Below are 23,452 nucleotides of genomic sequence, written 5' to 3' on the forward strand. Positions count from 1 at the left end.
CGACCCCGGCCGATGATGATGTTAATAATTAAAATTTTGTTTATATTCAGACTGGTGTGATGTATCATTTCTTAAAATCGAATTTGTATAATAATGTAGTAAATTCAATTTATTATAATGTCTTAAAAACGAGATTATATTTTAAGACTACGCATTCACCTTTGTTTGCGTGCTTGTAGATGAAAATTTATTTATAAATTAATGATAACCGGCGAATCAAGAGGGTGGCTGGTGCAGAGACAAATTCAAGACCCATATCATTGCATAGAAGGATGCAGATCCCCCGATTAAGGAGGTCATCAAATCCTCATATCATGTCATGTAAAGAAGAAAATAAAAATAAAAATGATGTATTTATTACATACCTACTGAAAAATAAAAAATGAATAATTTCATCAATACGCACTCTTTCTTTTAAGCTGTGATGTTAAATGTTAGTTAAACATGATAAATATAATGGATTTTTATATATTTTCACCCTGAAAAATGGTAGATGCTATGCAGCACTTTATCTAGACCAATGGTTATAATTGTATGGGCTAATTTAAAAAACCCACAATTAAATATTAGGACATTTTTGTGTGTAACGTTTTAATGTTAGTTCCTTTTTTATATCTCTATCTATTTTGTTGTCAAATTTGAACAATTTGCCCATACCTATTTGATAATGTTTATTTTGCAGGAAATATTAGCTAAATAAAATTGGTCATTTATTTTATATCATTATTAGGTCATAAATAATTGGTTTCTGTAAGTCGTTAAGTTTTTAATGTATTTTACGTAATATGATTTGGCATATTTTAGAAGTTAGAAGTCGTTAAATATCGTGTGAACTTGTAAATAGGATAGTATGTTTGTATTTTTTGTAAGATTTTGACTTGTTAGGTTTTTTAAAATCATACGTCTAAATATGAAAACGATAACTTACATGATTCCACTGTTTCACTTGCGGCAGCAGAGATGTCTCCCGAGTCTGCCACAGTATTGTCGACGTCATCGAATGCATTGTTTATTTCTGCAGGAACAATTTTCTCCACTATTTCAGATGCTGCTCCTCGGTAAATTTTATTTGACCCAATCTCATTTTGCTCTGGGAACGGAGGCAAATAAGTTGATGGCGGGTTGGTGCTGGTGGGAGCATTAGGTTGGGGACATTTAGGATCCCTTGATCCTGGATAGCAAGAGCTCGGTGTTGGTGGTTTGGGGCATCTAGGATCAGTTGAACCTGGATAGCAGTTAGGTTTAGGAGCCGGAGTAGGTTGTGTTGTTTGGGGGCACCTAGGGTCGCTCGATCCTTGATAGCAATTGGGCTTTGGTTGCGGGGTTGGTTTTAGGCATCTCGGATTGGTTGATCCAGGATAACAGTTTGGCTTCGGTTCCGGGGTGGGTTTTGTTTGTTGAGGACACCTTGGATCAGTCGATCCTGGATAGCAGCTTGGCTTCGGTACTGGTGTCGGCCTCGTTGTTTGCGGGCACCTGGGGTCTGTTGATCCTGGATAACAAGTTGGCCTTGGTTCAGGTGTGGGTTGTGTTATTTTAGGGCACCTAGGGTCATTTGAGCCTGGGTAGCAGTTTGGCTTTGGCTGTGGCGTTGGTTTTGGACATCTGGGATCAGATGATCCAGGATAGCAGTTCGGCTTAGGTTCAGGTGTCGGCCTCGTTGTTTGCGGGCACCTAGGGTCTGTAGATCCTGGATAACAACTTGGCCTTGGTTCAGGTGTGGGTTGTGTTATTTTCGGGCATCTTGGGTCATTTGAGCCTGGGTAGCAGTTCGGCTTCGGTTGGGGTGTTGGCCTCGTTGTTTGTGGGCATCTAGGATCGGTTGATCCTGGATAACAATTTGGCCTAGGTTCCGGTGTTGGCTGTGTGGCTTGTGGACATCTAGGATCTTTAGATCCTGGATAGCAGTTCAAAACTGGAGTTTTTGTTGGTGGTAAGTAAGTTGGTGGAGTTTTTGTTGATGACGGTTGTGGTCTTGGGCAACGAGGATCTGTCGATCCTGGGAAGCAACTAGGCCTCGGCTCAGGTGTGGGTTGTATTATTTTGGGACATCTGGGGTCATTTGAGCCAGGATAGCAGTTTGGTTTAGGCTGCGGCGTTGGTTTCGGACATCTGGGATCAGATGATCCTGGATAGCAGTTCGGCTTCGGTTCAGGAGTCGGTCTCGTTGTTTGTGGGCACCTAGGATCGGTTGATCCTGGATAACAATTTGGTCTTGGTTCAGGCGTAGGTTGTGTTATTTTAGGACATCTCGGGTCATTTGAGCCTGGATAACAGTTTGGCTTCGGCTGTGGCGTTGGCTTTGGACATCTGGGATCAGATGATCCTGGATAGCAGCTCGGCTTCGGCTCAGGAGTCGGTCTCGTTGTTTGTGGGCACCCAGGATCGGTTGATCCTGGATAACAATTTGGTCTTGGTTCAGGCGTAGGTTGTGTTATTTTAGGACATCTCGGGTCATTTGAGCCTGGATAGCAGTTTGGCTTCGGCTGTGGCGTTGGCTTTGGACATCTGGGATCAGATGATCCTGGATAGCAGCTCGGCTTAGGTTCAGGTGTTGGCTTCGTTGTTTGTGGGCACCTAGGATCGGTCGATCCTTGATAACAATTTGGCCTTGGTTCAGGCGTAGGTTGTGTTATTTTAGGGCATCTGGGGTCATTTGAGCCCGGGAAGCAGTTTGGCTTAGGCTGCGGCGTTGGTTTCGGACATCTAGGGTCAGTGGACCCCGAATAGCAATTTGGCCTTGGTTCTGGTGTAGGTCTTGTGGTTTGCGGGCATTTAGGATCTGTGGAGCCCGGATAACACTGCAGCGGTGTTGCAGTTGGTTTTGTTTGTGGGCATCTCGGATCACGTGAGCCCGGATAACATTGTAAGGCAATGGTTGTTGGTGGTGGTAAATACGTTGACGGAGCCTTAGTCGATGAGATTTGTGGTCTAGGACAACGGGGGTCTGTTGATCCTGGATAACAACTTGGCCTTGGTTCAGGTGTGGGTTGTGCTATTTTAGGACATCTTGGGTCATTTGAGCCTGGGTAGCAGTTTGGCTTAGGCTGAGGCGTTGGTTTTGGACATCTGGGATCAGATGATCCTGGATAGCAGTTCGGCTTAGGTTGAGGTGTCGGTCTCGTTGTTTGCAGGCACCTGGGGTCTGTTGATCCTGGGTAACAACTTGGTCTTGGTTCAGGTGTGGGTTGTGTTATTTTAGGGCATCTAGGGTCATTTGAGCCTGGGTAGCAGTTTGGCTTAGGTTGTGGCGTTGGTTTTGGACATCTGGGATCAGATGATCCTGGATAGCAGTTCGGTTTAGGTTCAGGTGTCGGCCTTGTTGTTTGCGGGCACCTTGGATCGCTTGATCCTGGATAGCAATTTGGCCTTGGTTCAGGCGTTGGTTGTGTTATTTTAGGGCATCTGGGATCATTTGAGCCAGGATAGCAGTTTGGTTTTGGCTGCGGTGTTGGTTTTGGACATCTGGGATCAGATGATCCTGGATAGCAGTTCGGTTTAGGTTCAGGTGTCGGCCTTGTTGTTTGCGGGCACCTAGGATCGCTTGATCCTGGATAGCAATTTGGCCTTGGTTCAGGCGTTGGTTGTGTTATTTTAGGGCATCTGGGATCATTTGAGCCAGGATAGCAGTTTGGTTTTGGCTGCGGTGTTGGTTTTGGACATCTGGGATCAGATGATCCTGGATAGCAGTTCGGTTTAGGTTCAGGTGTCGGCCTTGTTGTTTGCGGGCACCTAGGATCGCTTGATCCTGGATAGCAATTTGGCCTTGGTTCAGGCGTTGGTTGTGTTATTTTAGGGCATCTGGGATCATTTGAGCCAGGATAGCAGTTTGGTTTTGGCTGCGGTGTTGGTTTTGGACATCTGGGATCAGATGATCCTGGATAGCAGTTCGGTTTAGGTTCAGGTGTCGGCCTTGTTGTTTGCGGGCACCTAGGATCGCTTGATCCTGGATAGCAATTTGGCCTTGGTTCAGGTGTGGGTTGTGTTATTTTAGGGCATCTGGGGTCATTTGAGCCAGGATAGCAGTTCAAAGCTGGAGTTTTTGTTGGTGGTAGGTAAGTTGGAGGAGTTTTTGTTGAAGACGGTTGAGGTCTTGGACAGCGAGGATCTGTCGATCCTGGGAAACAACTTGGCCTTGGTTCAGGTGTGGGTTGTGTTATTTTAGGACATCCCGGATCATTTGAGCCTGGGTAGCAGTTCGGCTTAGGCTGAGGCGTTGGTTTTGGACATCTGGGATCAGATGATCCTGGATAGCAGTTCGGCTTAGGTTCAGGTGTCGGCCTTGTTGTTTGCGGGCACCTAGGATCGCTTGATCCTGGATAGCAATTTGGCCTTGGTTCAGGCGTTGGTTGTGTTATTTTAGGGCATCTGGGATCATTTGAGCCAGGATAACAGGTTGGTTTTGGCTGTGGTGTTGGTTTTGGACATCTGGGATCAGATGATCCTGGATAGCAGTTCGGTTTAGGTTCAGGTGTCGGCCTTGTTGTTTGCGGGCACCTAGGATCGCTTGATCCTGGATAGCAATTTGGCCTTGGTTCAGGCGTTGGTTGTGTTATTTTAGGGCATCTGGGATCATTTGAGCCAGGATAGCAGTTTGGTTTTGGCTGCGGTGTTGGTTTTGGACATCTGGGATCAGATGATCCTGGATAGCAGTTCGGTTTAGGTTCAGGTGTCGGCCTTGTTGTTTGCGGGCACCTAGGATCGCTTGATCCTGGATAGCAATTTGGCCTTGGTTCAGGCGTTGGTTGTGTTATTTTAGGGCATCTGGGATCATTTGAGCCAGGATAGCAGTTTGGTTTTGGCTGCGGTGTTGGTTTTGGACATCTGGGATCAGATGATCCTGGATAGCAGTTCGGTTTAGGTTCAGGTGTCGGCCTTGTTGTTTGCGGGCACCTAGGATCGCTTGATCCTGGATAGCAATTTGGCCTTGGTTCAGGCGTTGGTTGTGTTATTTTAGGGCATCTGGGATCATTTGAACCTGGGTAACAGTTTGGCTTCGGCTGTGGTGTTGGTTTTAGACACCTAGGATCCGTTGATCCTGGATAACACTGAAGTGAAACCGTTGTCGGCTTAGTTTGAGGACATTTAGGATCTCGTGATCCTGGATAACACTGTGATCCAGTTGTTGTTTCTGGTGGCAAATATGTTGACGGAGCCTTTGTTGATGAAATCGGAGGTCTAGGACAGCTAGGATCTGGCGAACCAGGGAAACAATTTGGTTTTGATGGAGTAGGCTTTGGACATCTAGGATCTGTTGATCCTGGATAACAATTTGGCCTTGGTTCAGGTGTGGGTTGTGTTATTTTAGGACATCTTGGGTCATTTGAGCCTGGGTAGCAGTTTGGTTTTGGCTGCGGGGTTGGTTTTGGGCATCTGGGATCAGATGATCCAGGATAGCAGTTCGGTTTAGGTTCAGGGGTCGGCCTCGTTGTTTGCGGGCACCTAGGGTCTGTTGATCCTGGATAACAACTTGGCCTTGGTTCAGGTGTGGGTTGTGTTATTTTAGGACATCTCGGGTCATTTGAGCCTGGGTAGCAGTTTGGCTTAGGCTGAGGCGTTGGTGTCGGCCTCGTTGTTTGCGGGCACCTAGAATCGGTTGATCCTGGATAACAATTTGGTCTTGGTTCAGGTGTAGGTTGTGTTATTTTAGGGCATCTCGGGTCATTTGAGCCTGGGTAGCAGTTTGGTTTTGGCTGCGGGGTTGGTTTTGGGCATCTGGGATCAGATGATCCAGGATAGCAGTTCGGTTTAGGTTCAGGGGTCGGCCTCGTTGTTTGCGGGCACCTAGGGTTTGTTGATCCTGGATAACAACTTGGCCTTGGTTCAGGTGTGGGTTGTGTTATTTTAGGACATCTCGGGTCATTTGAGCCTGGGTAGCAGTTTGGCTTCGGCTGAGGCGTTGGTGTCGGCCTCGTTGTTTGCGGGCACCTAGAATCGGTTGACCCTGGATAACAATTTGGCCTTGGTTCAGGTGTAGGTTGTGTTATTTTAGGGCATCTAGGGTCATTTGAGCCTGGGTAGCAGTTTGGTTTAGGCTGCGGTGTTGGCTTTGGACATCTGGGATCAGATGATCCTGGATAGCAGTTCGGTTTAGATTCAGGGGTCGGCCTCGTTGTTTGCGGGCACCTGGAGTCTGTTGATCCTGGATAACAATTTGGCCTTGGTGCAGGTGTGGGTTGTGTTATTTTAGGACATCTCGGGTCATTTGATCCTGGGTAGCATTTTTGTGCTGGAGCTGTCGATTGCGGTGGTAAGTATGTTGGAGGAGTATTTGTTGTGGTGAAATTGGGGCGAGGGCAGCGAGGATCATTCGAACCAGGATAACAGCTGGGCAGAGAAGGCGTCGTTTGCGACTTTGGACAAGTTGGATCTGTAGATCCTGGATAACAATTTGGTCCTGATGGTGTTGTTTGGGGCTTTGGACATCTCGGATCTGTACTTCCAGGATAGCATTGCAGTGGTGGCTGTGTTCCGGGAGTTTTTGGGCATCTTGGATCTGTTGTGCCAGGATAACAATTTGGTTTCGGTGCAGGAGTAGTTTGTGGCTTCGGACAGCGAGAATCGGTTGATCCCGGATAACAATTTGGTCCTGATGGAGTTGTCTGGGGCTTTGGACACCTGGGATCACTGCTTCCTGGGAAACATTGTGGTGGTGGCTGTGTACCTGGTGTTTTTGGACATCTTGGGTCTGTAGATCCTAGATAGCAGCTTGGCTGAGGTGCAGGTGTAGTTTGTGGTCTTGGACAGCGGGGATCGTTGGATCCTGGATAGCAATTCGGCCCTGAGGGCGTGGTCTGAGGTTTAGGACACCTGGGGTCAGATGATCCAGGATAGCAATTTGGTGAAGATGGTGTAGTTTGTGGTTTTGGACACCTCGGATCACTGCTTCCTGGGTAACATTGTGGTGGTGGCTGTGTACCTGGTGTTTTTGGACATCTTGGATCTGTAGATCCTGGATAGCAGTTTGGCTTAGGTGCGGGTGTAGTTTGCGGTCTTGGACAGCGGGAATCAGTTGATCCCGGATAACAATTAGGTCCTGATGGAGTTGTCTGGGGCTTTGGACACCTTGGATCAGTGCTTCCTGGGTAACATTGTGGTGGTGGCTGTGTGCTTGGTGTTTTTGGACATCTTGGATCTGTCGATCCTGGATAGCAATTTGGTTTAGGTGCAGGTGTAGTTTGCGGTCTTGGACAGCGGGAATCAGTTGATCCCGGATAACAATTAGGTCCAGATGGTGTTGTCTGGGGCTTTGGACACCTGAGATCAGATGAGCCAGGATAGCAATTTGGTGAAGATGGTGGAGTTTGTGGTTTTGGACACCTTGGATCAGTAGATCCTGGATAACATTGTGTTGGTGGTTGTGTTCCGGGAGTTTTTGGACATCTAGGATCTGTAGATCCTGGGTAGCAGTTTGGTTGAGGGGCTGGTGTGGTTTGAGGCTTTGGACATCTTTGATCATTAGACCCTGGATAGCACTGTGCTGGCTTTGGCGATGTTACTGGAGGCAGATATGTTGAAGGAGATTTTGTAGTAATAGGTTTGGGTTGAGGACATTTTGGATTCGGTGATCCAGGATAACAGTTTTCTGGTATCGGCGTAGTTTGCGGCTTTGGACATCTTGGATCAGATGAACCAGGATAGCAATTTGGCGAAGATGGTGTGGTTTGTGGTTTTGGACATCTCGGATCAGTGCTTCCTGGGTAACATTGTGGTGGTGGCTGTGTACCCGGTGTTTTTGGACATCTTGGATCTGTAGATCCTGGATAGCAGCTTGGCTTAGGTGCAGGTGTGGTTTGCGGTCTTGGACAGCGAGAATCGGTTGATCCCGGATAACAATTAGGTCCCGATGGTGTTGTTTGGGGTTTTGGACACCTGGGATCAGATGAGCCAGGATAGCAATTTGGTGAAGATGGTGTAGTTTGTGATTTTGGACACCTTGGATCAGTGCTTCCTGGGTAACATTGTGGTGGTGGCTGTGTACCTGGTATTTTTGGACATCTTGGATCTGTAGATCCTGGATAGCAATTTGGCTTAGGTGCAGGTGTAGTTTGCGGTCTTGGACAGCGGGGATCGTTGGATCCTGGATAGCAATTCGGCCCTGAGGGCGTGGTCTGAGGTTTAGGACACCTGGGGTCAGATGATCCAGGATAGCAATTTGGTGAAGATGGTGTAGTTTGTGGTTTTGGACACCTCGGATCACTGCTTCCTGGGTAACATTGTGGTGGTGGCTGTGTACCTGGTGTTTTTGGACATCTTGGATCTGTAGATCCTGGATAGCAGTTTGGCTTAGGTGCGGGTGTAGTTTGCGGTCTTGGACAGCGGGAATCAGTGGATCCCGGATAACAATTAGGTCCTGATGGAGTTGTCTGGGGCTTTGGACATCTGGAATCTGTACTTCCCGGATAACATTGTAGAGGTGTTTGTGTTCCGGGAGTTTTTGGACATCTAGGATCTAATGATCCTGGGTAGCAGTTTGGTTGAGGGGCTGGTGTGGTTTGAGGCTTTGGACATCTTTGATCATTAGACCCTGGATAGCACTGTGCTGGCTTTGGTGATGTTACTGGAGGCAGATATGTTGAAGGAGATTTTGTAGTAATAGGTTTGGGTTGAGGACATTTTGGATTCGGTGATCCAGGATAACAGTTTTCTGGTATCGGCGTAGTTTGCGGCTTTGGACATCTTGGATCAGATGAACCAGGATAGCAATTTGGCGAAGATGGCGTCGTTTGTGGTTTTGGACACCTCGGATCACTGCTTCCTGGGTAACATTGTGGTGGTGGCTGTGTACCTGGTGTTTTTGGACATCTTGGATCTGTAGATCCTGGATAGCAGTTTGGCTTAGGTGCAGGTGTAGTTTGCGGTTTTGGACAGCGGGAATCGGTTGATCCCGGATAACAATTAGGTCCTGATGGAGTTGTCTGGGGCTTTGGACACCTAGGATCAGATGAACCAGGATAGCAATTTGGTGAAGATGGCGTAGTTTGTGGTTTTGGACACCTCGGATCACTGCTTCCTGGGTAACATTGTGGTGGTGGCTGTGTACCTGGTGTTTTTGGACATCTTGGATCTGTAGATCCTGGATAGCAGTTTGGCTTAGGTGCGGGTGTAGTTTGCGGTCTTGGACAGCGGGAATCAGTTGATCCCGGATAACAATTAGGTCCTGATGGAGTTGTCTGGGGCTTTGGACACCTAGGATCAGATGAACCAGGATAGCAATTTGGTGAAGATGGCGTAGTTTGTGGTTTTGGACACCTCGGATCACTGCTTCCTGGGTAACATTGTGGTGGTGGCTGTGTACCTGGTGTTTTTGGACATCTTGGATCTGTAGATCCTGGATAGCAGTTTGGCTTAGGTGCGGGTGTAGTTTGCGGTCTTGGACAGCGGGAATCAGTTGATCCCGGATAACAATTAGGTCCTGATGGAGTTGTCTGGGGCTTTGGACACCTAGGATCAGATGAACCAGGATAGCAATTTGGTGAAGATGGCGTAGTTTGTGGTTTTGGACACCTCGGATCACTGCTTCCTGGGTAACATTGTGGTGGTGGCTGTGTACCTGGTGTTTTTGGACATCTTGGATCTGTAGATCCTGGATAGCAGTTTGGCTTAGGTGCAGGTGTAGTTTGCGGTCTTGGACAGCGGGAATCAGTTGATCCCGGATAACAATTAGGTCCTGATGGAGTTGTCTGGGGCTTTGGACACTTCGGATCACTGCTTCCTGGGTAACATTTTGGTGGTGGCTGTGTACCTGGTGTTTTTGGACATCTAGGATCTGTTGATCCAGGATAACAGGTAGAAGGAGATGGGGGGATGTGTGGTATAGGACATCTTGGATCTGTACTTCCTGGATAGCACTGTACAGGTGGTTGTGTAGATGGTGGTGGTTTTGGGCACTTTGGATCATTTGAACCTGGATAACATTGTAAGGGAGCTGGTGTTGGCTTAGTTTGAGGGCATCTTGGATTGCTTGATCCAGGGTAGCAATTGAGTGCAGTTGAAGAGGGTGGTAAGTATGTAGGAGGAGTATTTGTTGTAGTGAATATTGGTTGTGGGCATCTTGGGTCGTTGGAACCTGGATAACAAGATGGAGGTGCTGGAGACGTCTGTGGTTTTGAGCACTTGGGATCATTAGAACCTGGATAACAATTTGGTTTAGGTGCTGGTGTAGTTTGTGACTGTGGACATCTTGAATCTGTAGATCCTGGATAACAATTTGGTCCTGATGGTGTTTGAGGCTTAGGACATCTGGGATCAGTACTTCCAGGATAGCATTGGGGCGGTGGCTGTGTTCCGGGAGTTTTCGGGCATCTTGGATCTGTTGAACCTGGATAACAATTTGGTTTAGGTGATGGTGTAGTTTGTGGCTGTGAACATCTTGAATCTGTAGATCCTGGATAACAATTTGGTCCTGATGGTGTTGTTTGAGGTTTAGGACATCTGGGATCAGTACTTCCAGGATAGCATTGGGGCGGTGGCTGTGTTCCGGGAGTTTTCGGGCATCTTGGATCTGTTGAGCCTGGATAACAATTTGGTTTAGGTGCTGGTGTAGTTTGTGGCTGTGGACATCTTGAATCTGTAGATCCTGGATAACAATTTGGTCCTGATGGTGTTGTTTGAGGTTTAGGACATCTGGGATCAGTACTTCCAGGATAGCATTGGGGCGGTGGCTGTGTTCCGGGAGTTTTCGGGCATCTTGGATCTGTTGAGCCTGGATAACAATTTGGTTTAGGTGATGGTGTAGTTTGTGGCTGTGGACATCTTGAATCTGTAGATCCTGGATAACAATTTGGTCCTGGTGGTGTTGTTTGAGGTTTAGGACATCTGGGATCAGTACTTCCAGGATAGCATTGGGGCGGTGGCTGTGTTCCGGGAGTTTTTGGGCATCTTGGATCTGTTGAGCCTGGATAACAATTTGGTTTAGGTGATGGTGTAGTTTGTGGCTGTGGACATCTTGAATCTGTAGATCCTGGATAACAATTTGGTCCTGATGGTGTTGTTTGAGGCTTAGGACATCTGGGATCAGTACTTCCAGGATAGCATTGCGGTGGTGGCTGTGTTCCGGGAGTTTTCGGGCATCTTTGATCTGTTGATCCTGGATAACAATTTGGTTTAGGTGCTGGTGTAGTTTGTGGCTTCGGACAGCGGGAATCGGTTGATCCCGGATAACAATTTGGTCCTGATGGTGTTTGAGGCTTAGGACATCTGGGATCAGTACTTCCAGGATAGCATTGGGGCGGTGGCTGTGTTCCGGGAGTTTTCGGGCATCTTGGATCTGTTGAACCTGGATAACAATTTGGTTTAGGTGATAGTGTAGTTTGTGGCTGTGGACATCTTGAATCTGTAGATCCTGGATAACAATTTGGTCCTGATGGTGTTGTTTGAGGTTTAGGACATCTGGGATCAGTACTTCCAGGATAGCATTGGGGCGGTGGCTGTGTTCCGGGAGTTTTCGGGCATCTTGGATCTGTTGAGCCTGGATAACAATTTGGTTTAGGTGCTGGTGTAGTTTGTGGCTGTGGACATCTTGAATCTGTAGATCCTGGATAGCAGTTTGGAGATGCTGGTGAACTCGACGGAGGTAAGTATGTGGCGGGTGTCTTTGTTGTCGTGGATCCTGGGCGAGGACAACGTGGATCATTAGAACCAGGGTAGCATTGAAGAGGTCCAGGTGTTGGTTTAACTTGCGAACAACCAGGATTGGTTGATCCAGGGTAACAATTCAATTGTGGAGGACTGGTAGTAAGTGTAGTTTTTGGACAACTAGGATCACTTGATCCCGGGTAGCAGCTTGGCTTTTGGGTCGATGTCGTGAATGGTCTTGGGCATCTGGGATCCTGCGAGCCTGGGAAACATTGTAGTGAACCCGGACCTGGTGTTGTTTGGATTAACCCTGAGCACCGAGGGTCATTGGAGCCTGGGTAGCAATTTGCAGATGTTTGTTGAGGAGTCGGGCGACTAGTCGATCCTTGCGTGTTTTGGCACCTCTTGTCAGTGGATCCTGGGTAACACAAGGGTCCCGGGGGTGACGGCCTCACAGGAGTTGGAGATGTTACGGTGACTAGAGTTGTGTCATCTCCAGCGCACTTGCCTGGCTCGCATTTACCGTTGCATATCTGTAAAAGTACAAATGAGTAGGTTAGTGATAATGTTACGGTGAACATAATATTATCACCCGCGCTCGCAATAGATTTACGGTTCATAACTGGTAGTATTCAACCTCATAATGTTTAAAATGGAGGCAGCGGGTGCACTGAATCGATGCATATTAACAATAATTTGTGGAACTTATTTAAAGACGATCTGTAATTCAGTAAATTATAATTTGTAAATTCAAAATGTTGGCTGGGAAAGTATATATCCGTTTAGTGACGTCAATACTGCAGTGAAAGTGTTTTATTAACGTATTTATGCGATGGCCGAGTGGTAAAGTATTCGCCTGGCAAGTCAGTCGAGGGCTTGGGTTCAAATCTTTTGTCTGGTAAAATAAACATACTGTGTTTCAATGCGTGTTTGAATCCAGAGCATGCACCTAATACGTTGAGGAAGTGACTAACATCCATTTCTCGTAAAAAAAAAAACCATCTTCGTGAGGCGGCCACGATCCACACCGGATTGTAGAGCCAATTAATATATATAATGTATTTCATAATAATTCCTTTTCTAATAAAAAAATCATCGGGTTCTCCGCGCAGTTACCCACCCACAATGGTTAAATTTTGATTTACTTAATTAAAACCATACGACTAAAGCTGCACTTATCGAGGCCTGTGCGGCTGGTCAATGCATTCCGTAGAGACGTAGACATTTTTAGTGATGCGCTATGTAGGTATTTTGTTTTTAAAATTCTATTTTACTGTTTAATTTGTATTTTTATTGAATTATTGTAGTTTTTATCTCTACTAACTTGATTTGCCTGTTCTTTTCATTCCAAATGTAATTTTGGGAACGCCATGAATTAATAATTTATTTATTTATTAAGGAATAAAAAACATTGTGGACATTACAAATCTAAATTCAAGACGTACACAACATGAGATTTACATTATAAGTCAAACATTACCCTCACAAGAGAGAAGAAGAGAATAATATAGAAAAAATATAATAACAAAAAAATAAAATAAAATCAAAACATATTTAAGTACAATTTAATACAGAAAAATAAAATTTTTGAAAACAAAAAACATACAATTTTATGTATGTTAAGTAAGTACTCAATATGCTTTTTTAAACAAATAAATATTTTCTTATGAATGAATTAAAATTTCCCCATCTTTAATTTATAGAAAATCATATAAAAGTTAAATACCGTAAGCATTCAGAGCATTTTGAACAGCAAATGAATAGGGTCAGAATCTGTCAAAAAATATCTAAATATAACCACATTAAGGTCGCCTCAAGCGTTTTATTTTCTGAAAATTTATGCATTCAGGTATTGCCTTCGGGTATCACAGAATTATTCGGGGTTTTGAAAGTTCTTTATGTATTTATAGCGATATCTCAAAATGACATAGCGTAAACCAGGGTAGGGTTACTTTATGGCACTTTTCGCCAATGTGTCGTATTTCATTGCCACGAAAATTAACTCTAAAGGCTTTTTAATATTTCATTTATTTTATTCGATTAAAGCATATACAAACTAATAGCTTAAGAGCATAAAACATTTATTGACATCACACTTTATTTTAATAAAAATACTTATATAGGTATTGGAGTAAAGTAATCCCTTCAAGGGGCTAATTATTGTTGAGAAGTTTGTACGCGCCATGACCTGATAATGGGGGGTCTTGTCAAAATACAGAACATATTAATTTGATCGTGGATAAAGTTCGAAGATACTCGTTGTGTTTTCATTGCACACGTTTGACAATAATATTATTGATACTAAGTATTCATACATAAGTCAAAACTCACCTCAATGTTGCAAGTCAAGAAAACTTGATCCTTATCGGGAAACTTGAAAGCGCTGATTTTGTTCCATGCGATGACAGAAGCGCCAGAGTTTCCAGTATTTTGAGTCGTCTGCCAGGAAGAGGCTAACTTCTTCTTCCTATGACAATGAAATAATAGTAATGTTAACCATTAGAACCATTACAGAGCGTCCACGAATGAAACGGGAAAAGTATTATACAAATTTTTGAATTGGGAAGAAATAGTGTATCCACCGAATTTGATTTCACGTTTCTTCTTTCACTAACACCTTGAATATGCGCAGATGAGATTTCTTCTAGTGCGCACGAATTAATTCATTTTCTATTCCCGGCTTCATTTACATTAAGCCTATTAATTGCATCGCTTACTCTCGCTAGGCACTATGACTTATTTTCTCACAAAACTAACGATCTTCATCCTAATATGGCATGTTTGTAATATAACATCTTTTGTCCTGATAATTTAATTTTTGTTAGCGGTTACTAATAAGACTTAGTGGATCGTATTGTAGATATACATTGACTTTACAAACAAAATCTTTTTCAAGAGACTCATTAGCAGATCATGATATTGATTAGTTTCTCATTTACGGATGCGAATTTGCAATATACACACCGTATAACAATGTCTGTCAAGAAATGAGAATCATCGAAATTTCAGAAAAAAATATTTCTCAAGATTTCAAGAGCCGTTTTCGATTATTTCTCGAGAATTCTCGATGACAACCTCCAGGTACATACTTAGGACATCCTTCTTTATCTGTAAGCTGCAGTTTGTTAGTCTGCGGAGAATCATAATCATCTCCGTCGTAAGCCCAGCAGTCTCGGATCCTCAGGTCATATTGCTTGTTTGGATCCTTGAGGTACACCAGGACGGAGAGGTCTTCTCCGATCTTGATCACGGTTGACAGTGGAGACACCTGTTGAAGATGGAAAGGCGTTTGTGAATTTAATGTGGCAATAGATCGAAAAATATATTATTTGTAGATTTAGTTGCATTATAATAGCATTTTAGTCGATCTGAATTAGGATGGCATATAGCTGGAATATACAATATGCTGCCGCGCTTTGTCTTTTCTCTAGTCCAGTGGTCAATATTATCATTTAGCGTAGTATCGCGTGGCAACTAATATTAACATCCGTCAATACGATGTAACATTTTACATGCGTTGATGACTTGATTTATAGATGTTACATTTACGTCAAAGATACGTAGGCACAATATTATATAAGTACCTACGACAAAAAACAAGGACGGTAAGTCTGATTTATCCGACTTCTTAGAGAGCATTGACTGTAGTGGCATTTATTTACATTTCACATGGCAGTAGCACACGTGTTTTAATTAATTCTGCAGTTTTGAGTCAAGGAGGTGGCAAGATATAGGTCTGACTGGGTTTTAAATATTGTATAACATTGATTATGAAAGTTTATGAAAGCACTTGGCTTCTACGTAGCCCTCGGATGAGATGCTGTCGACAGTGTAGCACCAGCTTATGCGAGCAGATGTGAAAATGGAGGATTGAAATTTGACTTTAAATTTCATTGACATTTTGCCGTAGTTTTTGAATTTATTTCAGTTAGATAAAAAAAAAAATACATATATATCGATGAAAATTATCTTTATGTGTTTTGTTTGGAAAATAGCTACCAGAGCATTAATAATTAATTAAACTAAATTAAAATGGGATGTCCATTGGTGACATGCCCAAAAATTGCATGACAAATGAGGATAATGGTTACCTAATGTAGCATATATTATGTATTACATTATACGGTTTCTACAAGGAACTTTTGCATTGTTTTTCAACATCTTTGGTATATCCAAATATATTATTTTAAATCAATTAACAATAAACACAAAGTAAGCACTGAATATCTAGAAAATATCAGTCCAACAAAACGTACGTTAGGGTAAACGCCCTTCTGAATGTCCATCCAGCATTCAACACTGCCTTGCGCTGTCGGAACGTTGACCACCTCCAGCATGTCCACAATGAATGGCTTGAATACGATAGTCTTCACACCATTGTCTTCTCCAGTCATACAGGTCACCTTCCTGGCAGTGTCCCACACCTCCTGGACAGTATCATCGGCCTGGATGATCAGGATATTGTCTATGGTGCCGCATGCTTTGCACGCCGGGCGGGATCCGCATCCCTTGAACGGGACGTTGAAGGTGTACTTTGTTTGGCTTCCTCCATATGATACGTATCTGGAATTAAATAAATAAATTATTAGATATGTAAGACTGTTTGAAGGAGGCTTTTTCTTTGCGATTGTACTGGCATTATTGTAATACACATTTGAATAATACGTCATTCGTATTTTACTTTATTTACGTTGGGCTCGCGCTTGTAAGGGAACGTTTCATGTCATATGAGTGTTTGTTTCACAAGCATATTGAACCAAGTCCATTCTGGTTATTTTTGAGTAAGCTAGGCTCAAACATAATATTTGAGTATTTCTTATTCTGTAAGGGTATGATTTCCATTACATAATAATTTAAATGTACTCAAAATAACACGTTAGAATTGTAATCATACCCTTACCGAATTTGAAATACTCGAATATTGTGTTTGAACCTAGCTTACTTAAAAAAAACCAGAATGGACTTGGTTCACTATGCTTGTGAAACGCTCACATAATAAATAATAAATAATAAAATAAAAAAAGCCTTTTTATTTCTTACAGACAAAAAGTAAATGACAGTGAATTGACTATATCTAATGTATATATAACCTATAATTATATCTGTTATGTATATGTATCTATCTATGATTTTTTATATTTTATCTAAGTATACTTTTATATTTTTGTATAATACATATATATATTAAGATTTTTATTTTGTATATAATACTGATAAATAATGTTTATATATTAAACAGTGCTATATAGCGTTTATATAGTAGGTAGGTATATATTTTTGTATTTGTAACTTAAATAATATTTTGGTTTGTTTGCTTGTTTGGTTTGTAAGAACCCCTCTTCGGGTGAAGGCCTCCTCCAAAGAAAGAAAGAAATCCCACTGGACTCTGGGATAAATGCAAGGTTTGTTGTATTGCATGGTTGTCGACCAAGTCAACAAAGACAAGAACACATAGCAACCAATCCACCCCTCCCACGAAGATCTCATACATGAACATATTATAACAATAAACAAAAACCATCTTCCAATACGGCTAGTCACCGAGGAAGATCACGAACATAACCCTCCAAAGGAACCACTCATATAAAAGTAGATATTGAACAAAAAGCTACCAACCCGTCGTGGAAAATTGTGAATCAATTCAATCATTTACCTTTGTTTTATTTTTACCATTATTACCATTTCATTATTTTTTTCTTCGTGAAATTTTCCGGCTTTTCGAAGAGGTTGCTCAACAGATTTAATAATATAATATATGGAAAACGGAAATAGTTATTAAACATTCGCTCAATTTGTTTAGTCCATACTTTCATTCCAAACCAAAATTGAAAGAAACAACAACGCGTTAGGTTGCCAGAATCGGGATTCTAACCCGCGACTAACCCGGACATTGTGCCACTTGTCCATCACGGGCGCATTTACTGGCCGCGTTTAAATTGAGGCTATACCTCAGTAGTTGAGGCATGGTCTAAAAAGATCGTGGCTAGGCGATGCGCGGATTGCGGGTCGCGGGTGCAAATGACGCATGCCGAACGAAATATAATTTGTCATATAAATCCAACATGCGTCCATTTAATGTTCTGTTTTTTTCTATTAGTAACAATAATAATATATTCATTGACATGTTTTCTTTTTCAAGTAAATGGGTAACATTTTTAGTCATCTTTACACGATTTAAGAATTAATACCCCCGTCGCCATCACGAAACAAATTGACGTGTTCCCAACTCGACGTTCTCTCTCCGAATGCCAGCGAGTCCAAAATTTCGTCGTGCCTATAGTTGAAAATTATTGCCTATCATACATCACTCAAATTAGTGCCAATTTAATTAATTCCAAATGATGAATTATGTTTCATTATAATGTCTAATATGTTGGATATAATTTAAAAAATCACATTTTGTATTACCCATTAATTAGCCGGATTTTGATGACCTTGTGTTCCAACAATAAATAAATAAAATTATTAGGCAAACGTGAACGCCTATAATAATTATTATAATATTATCATTGCTCATTATCAGAAATTATTGCAATATCATTATCAAATTGGCAATAATTCATACTAGCAAAGTGTCGATTGCATGGGTTTCGGATCAGATTCAAAGCAAAACAAATAATGCAATCTCTCTTTGTAATTCTCAACCTAAGGTCATAGGTTTTCTTTCCCACGGCGCGTAATAAAAAAGCATTATACCCAAATTACAGCTAGTAAATTTTAATTTCGATAAAATCGCCTTTATTTTATTGCCTAAGAGTTAACATAATGAGAGATACGCACTTGTGTATAATTACTTATTATTTAATTGGAATGCGGTTTTGAGTATTTCTGATTTAGTTAGACCAGCGGATCTCAACAATATTGTTCTGGCTAGATGCATAACACGATTTCGACGCAATCCTTGACCTCACGGACCCGGACTATTTATGGCGCGATTGGATTTACAAGCATCTTCAAATGACTATAGATATTGAAGACAAATAATAATGACATTTATATTACAAAACAATAATTATTGTCGATGACTACTTTGTTTTATAGACAATCCTTAATACTACGAATTGAAGTATAGTCCTTTATAATTTCCAATAAATTGAAATCAGTATTTTAAAAATTTGTATTCATTCCTGAAGTATGCAGTAAAGAAAACAAATAAATATTTAAAAAATAATCCCGTAATTAAAGTATATCATCCGCGGTCAACTTTACGCGAATCAGATCATGGATGATTTAGTTATTTGTAATCAAAGAAATTATGTTAAGGGGAGCGTCATACTACTAGCGGTATCTGACGACAGAATACGAAGTAGGTACGCAATTTAATATAATTTTCTGATAATTTACATTTAAAGCATTTTAATCAATCAATCTGTACCTATCTGATTATTTAAAAAATCAGGTAAATTTAAATTGTAGCAAATGCAGGTATTGTAAAATAATATATAACATTTAAAAATCAATTTATCGATAAATAGTTAAAATCGTTACTCTCACTCTTAAGCAAAAACGACACAACAATAATTATTGTTGGTTGTCGCTGTTGTATGCTGTGATTTTTGGTTCGGAAGTTTACGTTTACGAGAAATGGTTGAGAACCAATGTGTACAATAAGATTACAGAAATTATTAATTAGGTAGGTACCAAAATTATTTTGAACAAACAATATTGCACAGTGTTCACAAATTAATCTAGATCTATTGTGGCACCAAACTGAATATGATAATTTTTTCACATTAATTTAATTGGTTTTCACGGAAGTACCAAAATATGCAATCTAATGCAATAATTGTAGTATTAAATAACATTAAATTAACATTAAATTAACATTAAAATGTCATCCTAATAAATGTGAAAAACTGTTTTTTTATTCAACGACTAATTCACGAGATTTGATATACAATATTATTTGTAATTATATAACATTCTTATATTGAACAAACATTATCTGAAAACACCTCATCATATTATATATGTTTACCTACCAGAGAAGATCTTTAATTAAAAAAGTAAGACGACCAGCAAGACTCGAATCCGCACCCACTGGATTCGTGCCAATATGCTTTAATAATTGAACCATGTGCGTACTATCTAATTACGACGAAATTAACTTGTAGTTTTTATATGTTGAAGCGCTTCGCAAATTGTGCTAATTTTTGGAAGTCGGCTTTTGTGTTTTAAATCAAAGTATCAATTACCAATCATTACCAACCAGTGTCATATTTCCAAATTTTAGTTATAACGTACTTGCACTTGCTAATAATTTAATAAACTGTTTTTTTTAATGAATAATTCAAAAGTCTTTTTTTTCAAAAATATTTTCAAACTATGTGTTATTAAATGTGGTTTGATATTTTTCGATGCATTTGTATTAAATCTAAAAACATCGATACGTATCAAAAAAACATATTATATCTAAAAAACTGAATGTTTACTTGAAATCCTTTTTTCTTTATGGCGTATAGGCGTCCCTAGTACACTTCCCTTTAAATTTAAATTAATTGTAATAATAATTAACCTTTTTGTTACACTTGCGACCTGTGAATCATTATAAAATGAATGAATTAGCCATACTGATAAAAGACTATGACACGGCTGTATTACAATATTAACCATGAATTTGACTCACTTGCACTTGGGGTCGTTAAAGTGCCCCTTGCTGTAGACTACTCCACCGAAAGACTCCGCGAATTCGATGGTGACCTGCATGCCGCGGTCTCCGCACTGTACGTTGAGAGATTCAATGTGCGTGTGGCCATGGTCTATCTGGCGCAGCTGCCTGGCTCCCCTCACGAAGGTCACTTCTTCGCTGAGATCTTCTTCCAGGGAGTATAGAGGGACGTCCTTTGCGGCCAAAGCTGTGTTGAGTTGGATAGCCGATAGGGTCTCATCGTCGGACGCCACTGACGCGACGGTCAGCTATAAGAAAGGAAAAAATAGGTTAGAAATTTAATTACCAAGGCGTAATATTGTAATATGATAATATAAAGATAATGAATAGATATATATATAAATATGTTTGAATGTATTTTTTCTATAAACAAAATTAGTGCACCGCGTTACGAATTAAAAAATATTTTTCCCTTTTGTGATTCTTGATTATTGTTTTTAAAACTGAATAGAGTTTTTCAAGTTAGTTCCTATCGTTACCGCAACAAACAGCATTTTGGCGAATCTTTATAGGGTAACCGAACAAAACAGAACATGACAAAAACAGAACATGACAAAACAGAACGGTGACAAAAAAAAAAAACAGAGACCCATTATAGAATTCGGTCCATTGGGGATTTACCCATTATGTTCTTCAAAAACAGAGGGTTATACGTTTTTGTATTAGCCAATTGAAATACCAACTTCTGGGACAATAATAATGAAACACTTTTTTTACATCACTGATTACATTGACGAATATTATCTTTTAATGATTTTAGCTACATATTCAGTTTACACACTTTAACTGAAATTCGATGGGCACAGGTTTGAGTCCTGTCTGGTGTCATATTTTATTTATTTTCAAGATTTTTTTTCATCTTTTGATCTTTTAAGATCAATTTGGAAAAGACTTCAGAAACATGAATTAGAATAATTACTAGAAAGTGTAAGTACGTTATGATTAAAATTTTGAGAGATTCCTTATGCTGGCTAGTAACCAAAGTACATAAGTAGTAATAACATATTATTGGTATATTGATTCAAACCACAAAACCAAGTCGCAACTATCTGCGAAATTTGTAAAGCGTTTCAGTTGCACACTATTTGTATAGTCAATTTTGTTGTAATTAGGTAGGACACAAGTAGGGAATCCAATCCCGAGCCAAAATTCTGATCCCGGGATTTCGGGATTACAATTTGACAATCCCGGGATCCCGGGACTGGTCCCGGGATTCGATTTTTTTCCATTGTTAATATATTTTTTTTATATTTACACATAACATTGATAAAATCGGTCAAAAATAAATCTAGTATAATTTATACTATTTAATATATGTATTGTTAATATTGTATATCTACGTTCAATCTTGGAAATACATAAGTTTAATGGAGTAAATAATATTATATAATATATATATGTAAGTATATATAAATAATAATGTGATTTTAATATGAGATTGCTGTTTCTGATAGTAAAGACTTAATGAATGGGTTAGGGAGATTTAAAATAGTAAAGCAAATAATCATGGTGTACTTATGGCCTTTCCGCTTCATAAAACTAATTATTCAGCCAAATATGAAACTGCTGTAAAACGTATGAGGCCATGGTGGAATTACTTTGTTAAAAGTGCAACGTATTGTTTTTTCCCAATCTTTCTCATTTTTAATAATTTACGTGAAAAAATAAAATGAATCGGCAACTTACACGTGGGTATAAAGCAAACTTCATTCAAACTCAGTTTATTTCAAATGTAGTTATTTTTTATTAAAAGTATTTTTTCTGCTATATTTTCGCCTTTATTTTATTCTCTATAAAAATTGATAAAAAAATCAATCCCGAAATCCCGGGATTATGTTTATCAATCCCGGGATTCATAGGTATCGAAAATAGCTCGGGATCCCGGGATTGGAATCCCTAGACACAAGTTCTAGTTGGGCGTCATATTTTTTTCTAAGTTTTTTCTAGTCTGTATGTTTCTAAGGTGTTTCAAAATTATCTAAGTTATATTGTGAAGATGCTGATGTTTTCATACTGTATCGAATATATAATTACGCATACATAAGAGTACTTCTAAAATTTCATTTCTTGTTTCATCATCTGACACTTGAATAAAGAAATCTAGAATAATTATAATTGATCAGGTTAGGTAATATTTTATAGAGTAGTCATCCGCAGTGGAGGCAAAGGTAATCTTCGCCAATTAACTTGTGAGATTTTAGTTAGCGAAAGCGATTTGAATTTGCAATAGCGGTGACCTGACCAGTTCTACTAAGAGAAGTTTATCTATTAAATCACAGAGTTATTCAACCAAATCTTCATATGTATATGTTCCTACTTGTAATGTAAATTATAATATAATACACTTTTATTTGACCAAACTTACAAGGTACTCAATCAAATTGTGAACCGTAATTAGTATATATTATATTATGTCAATATGAAATTATAAAATATAGTAACATCGTCGAATGTAGTTAATATTATATAACTTGTATCGCTCTATGATACGCAAACGTCTACGTTCTACGCAAAACAAAAACTAAACGAAGACACAAGAGCTTTGGAACCACAGATACACAACATCCGCCACAGGATCAATAACGCAGAAATTTATTCCAAACATAAACTCTGCCATCACACTTGGCAGGAACTTAAAAATATCACACGAACTCACACAGATTCCAACAGGCCACGGAGCGGTGCGAGCTTATAAAAAGATTTAAATTAAAGGATGATGACTGTTGTCCATGTGACGTCAACACATCTCAAACTGTGTGGCATGTTATCAACGACTGCCCTATACTACAAAAGGAGCGATGGACTCTCAGGACTCGATGTAGACAGCATAATCATGAAATTGACCTCCAAAAGCCTCACGAAGTACTAAGCAATAGAACAACATAAGAACACTACACACAATATTTAATCCTGGCCATAAAGAAAATTAAAGATATAAATGGAGGAACCTTATTAGCCCCACATCAATGCAACTAACCCACCCAACCACCTTGTACGAAAAAGCAAGGGCATGGTTATTAATATTAAAAAAAAGATTACTTAAAGAACGTAAGAATAATATTATGTATAGGATAATTTTATCATTAAATAAATGAGACAAATTAATGTCAATTACTAACTACATACATTTAAAGGGTAATAATTAATGTATTGTACCTTAAATTTCCATAGTAATTAAATGGTAACCTAATTCAATAAATATATTTG

At 40.4% G+C, this 23,452-nt stretch overlaps 1 protein-coding gene across 1 annotated transcript in view; it reads right to left on the minus strand.

Annotated features, from left to right (window-relative positions):
- LOC147078013 (uncharacterized) overlaps nucleotides 1-23,452 on the minus strand; it is a 159,025-nt gene that overhangs the window by 849 nt on the left and 134,724 nt on the right. Inside the window, exons 3-7 of the mRNA XM_085961068.1 lie at nucleotides 20,204-20,493; nucleotides 15,834-16,140; nucleotides 14,667-14,845; nucleotides 13,909-14,044; nucleotides 929-12,110 (exon numbers count right to left, since the gene is read on the minus strand). Of these exons, the coding sequence (XP_085817194.1) occupies nucleotides 929-12,110; nucleotides 13,909-14,044; nucleotides 14,667-14,845; nucleotides 15,834-16,140; nucleotides 20,204-20,493 (12,094 nt within the window). The remainder of the gene's footprint in view (nucleotides 1-928; nucleotides 12,111-13,908; nucleotides 14,045-14,666; nucleotides 14,846-15,833; nucleotides 16,141-20,203; nucleotides 20,494-23,452) is intronic.

This window comes from Rhyacophila brunnea, unplaced genomic scaffold (assembly GCF_057557595.1).
Source record: "Rhyacophila brunnea isolate RB1 unplaced genomic scaffold, BYU_Rbru_1.0 scaffold_12, whole genome shotgun sequence".
NCBI classification, from domain to species: domain Eukaryota; kingdom Metazoa; phylum Arthropoda; class Insecta; order Trichoptera; family Rhyacophilidae; genus Rhyacophila; species Rhyacophila brunnea.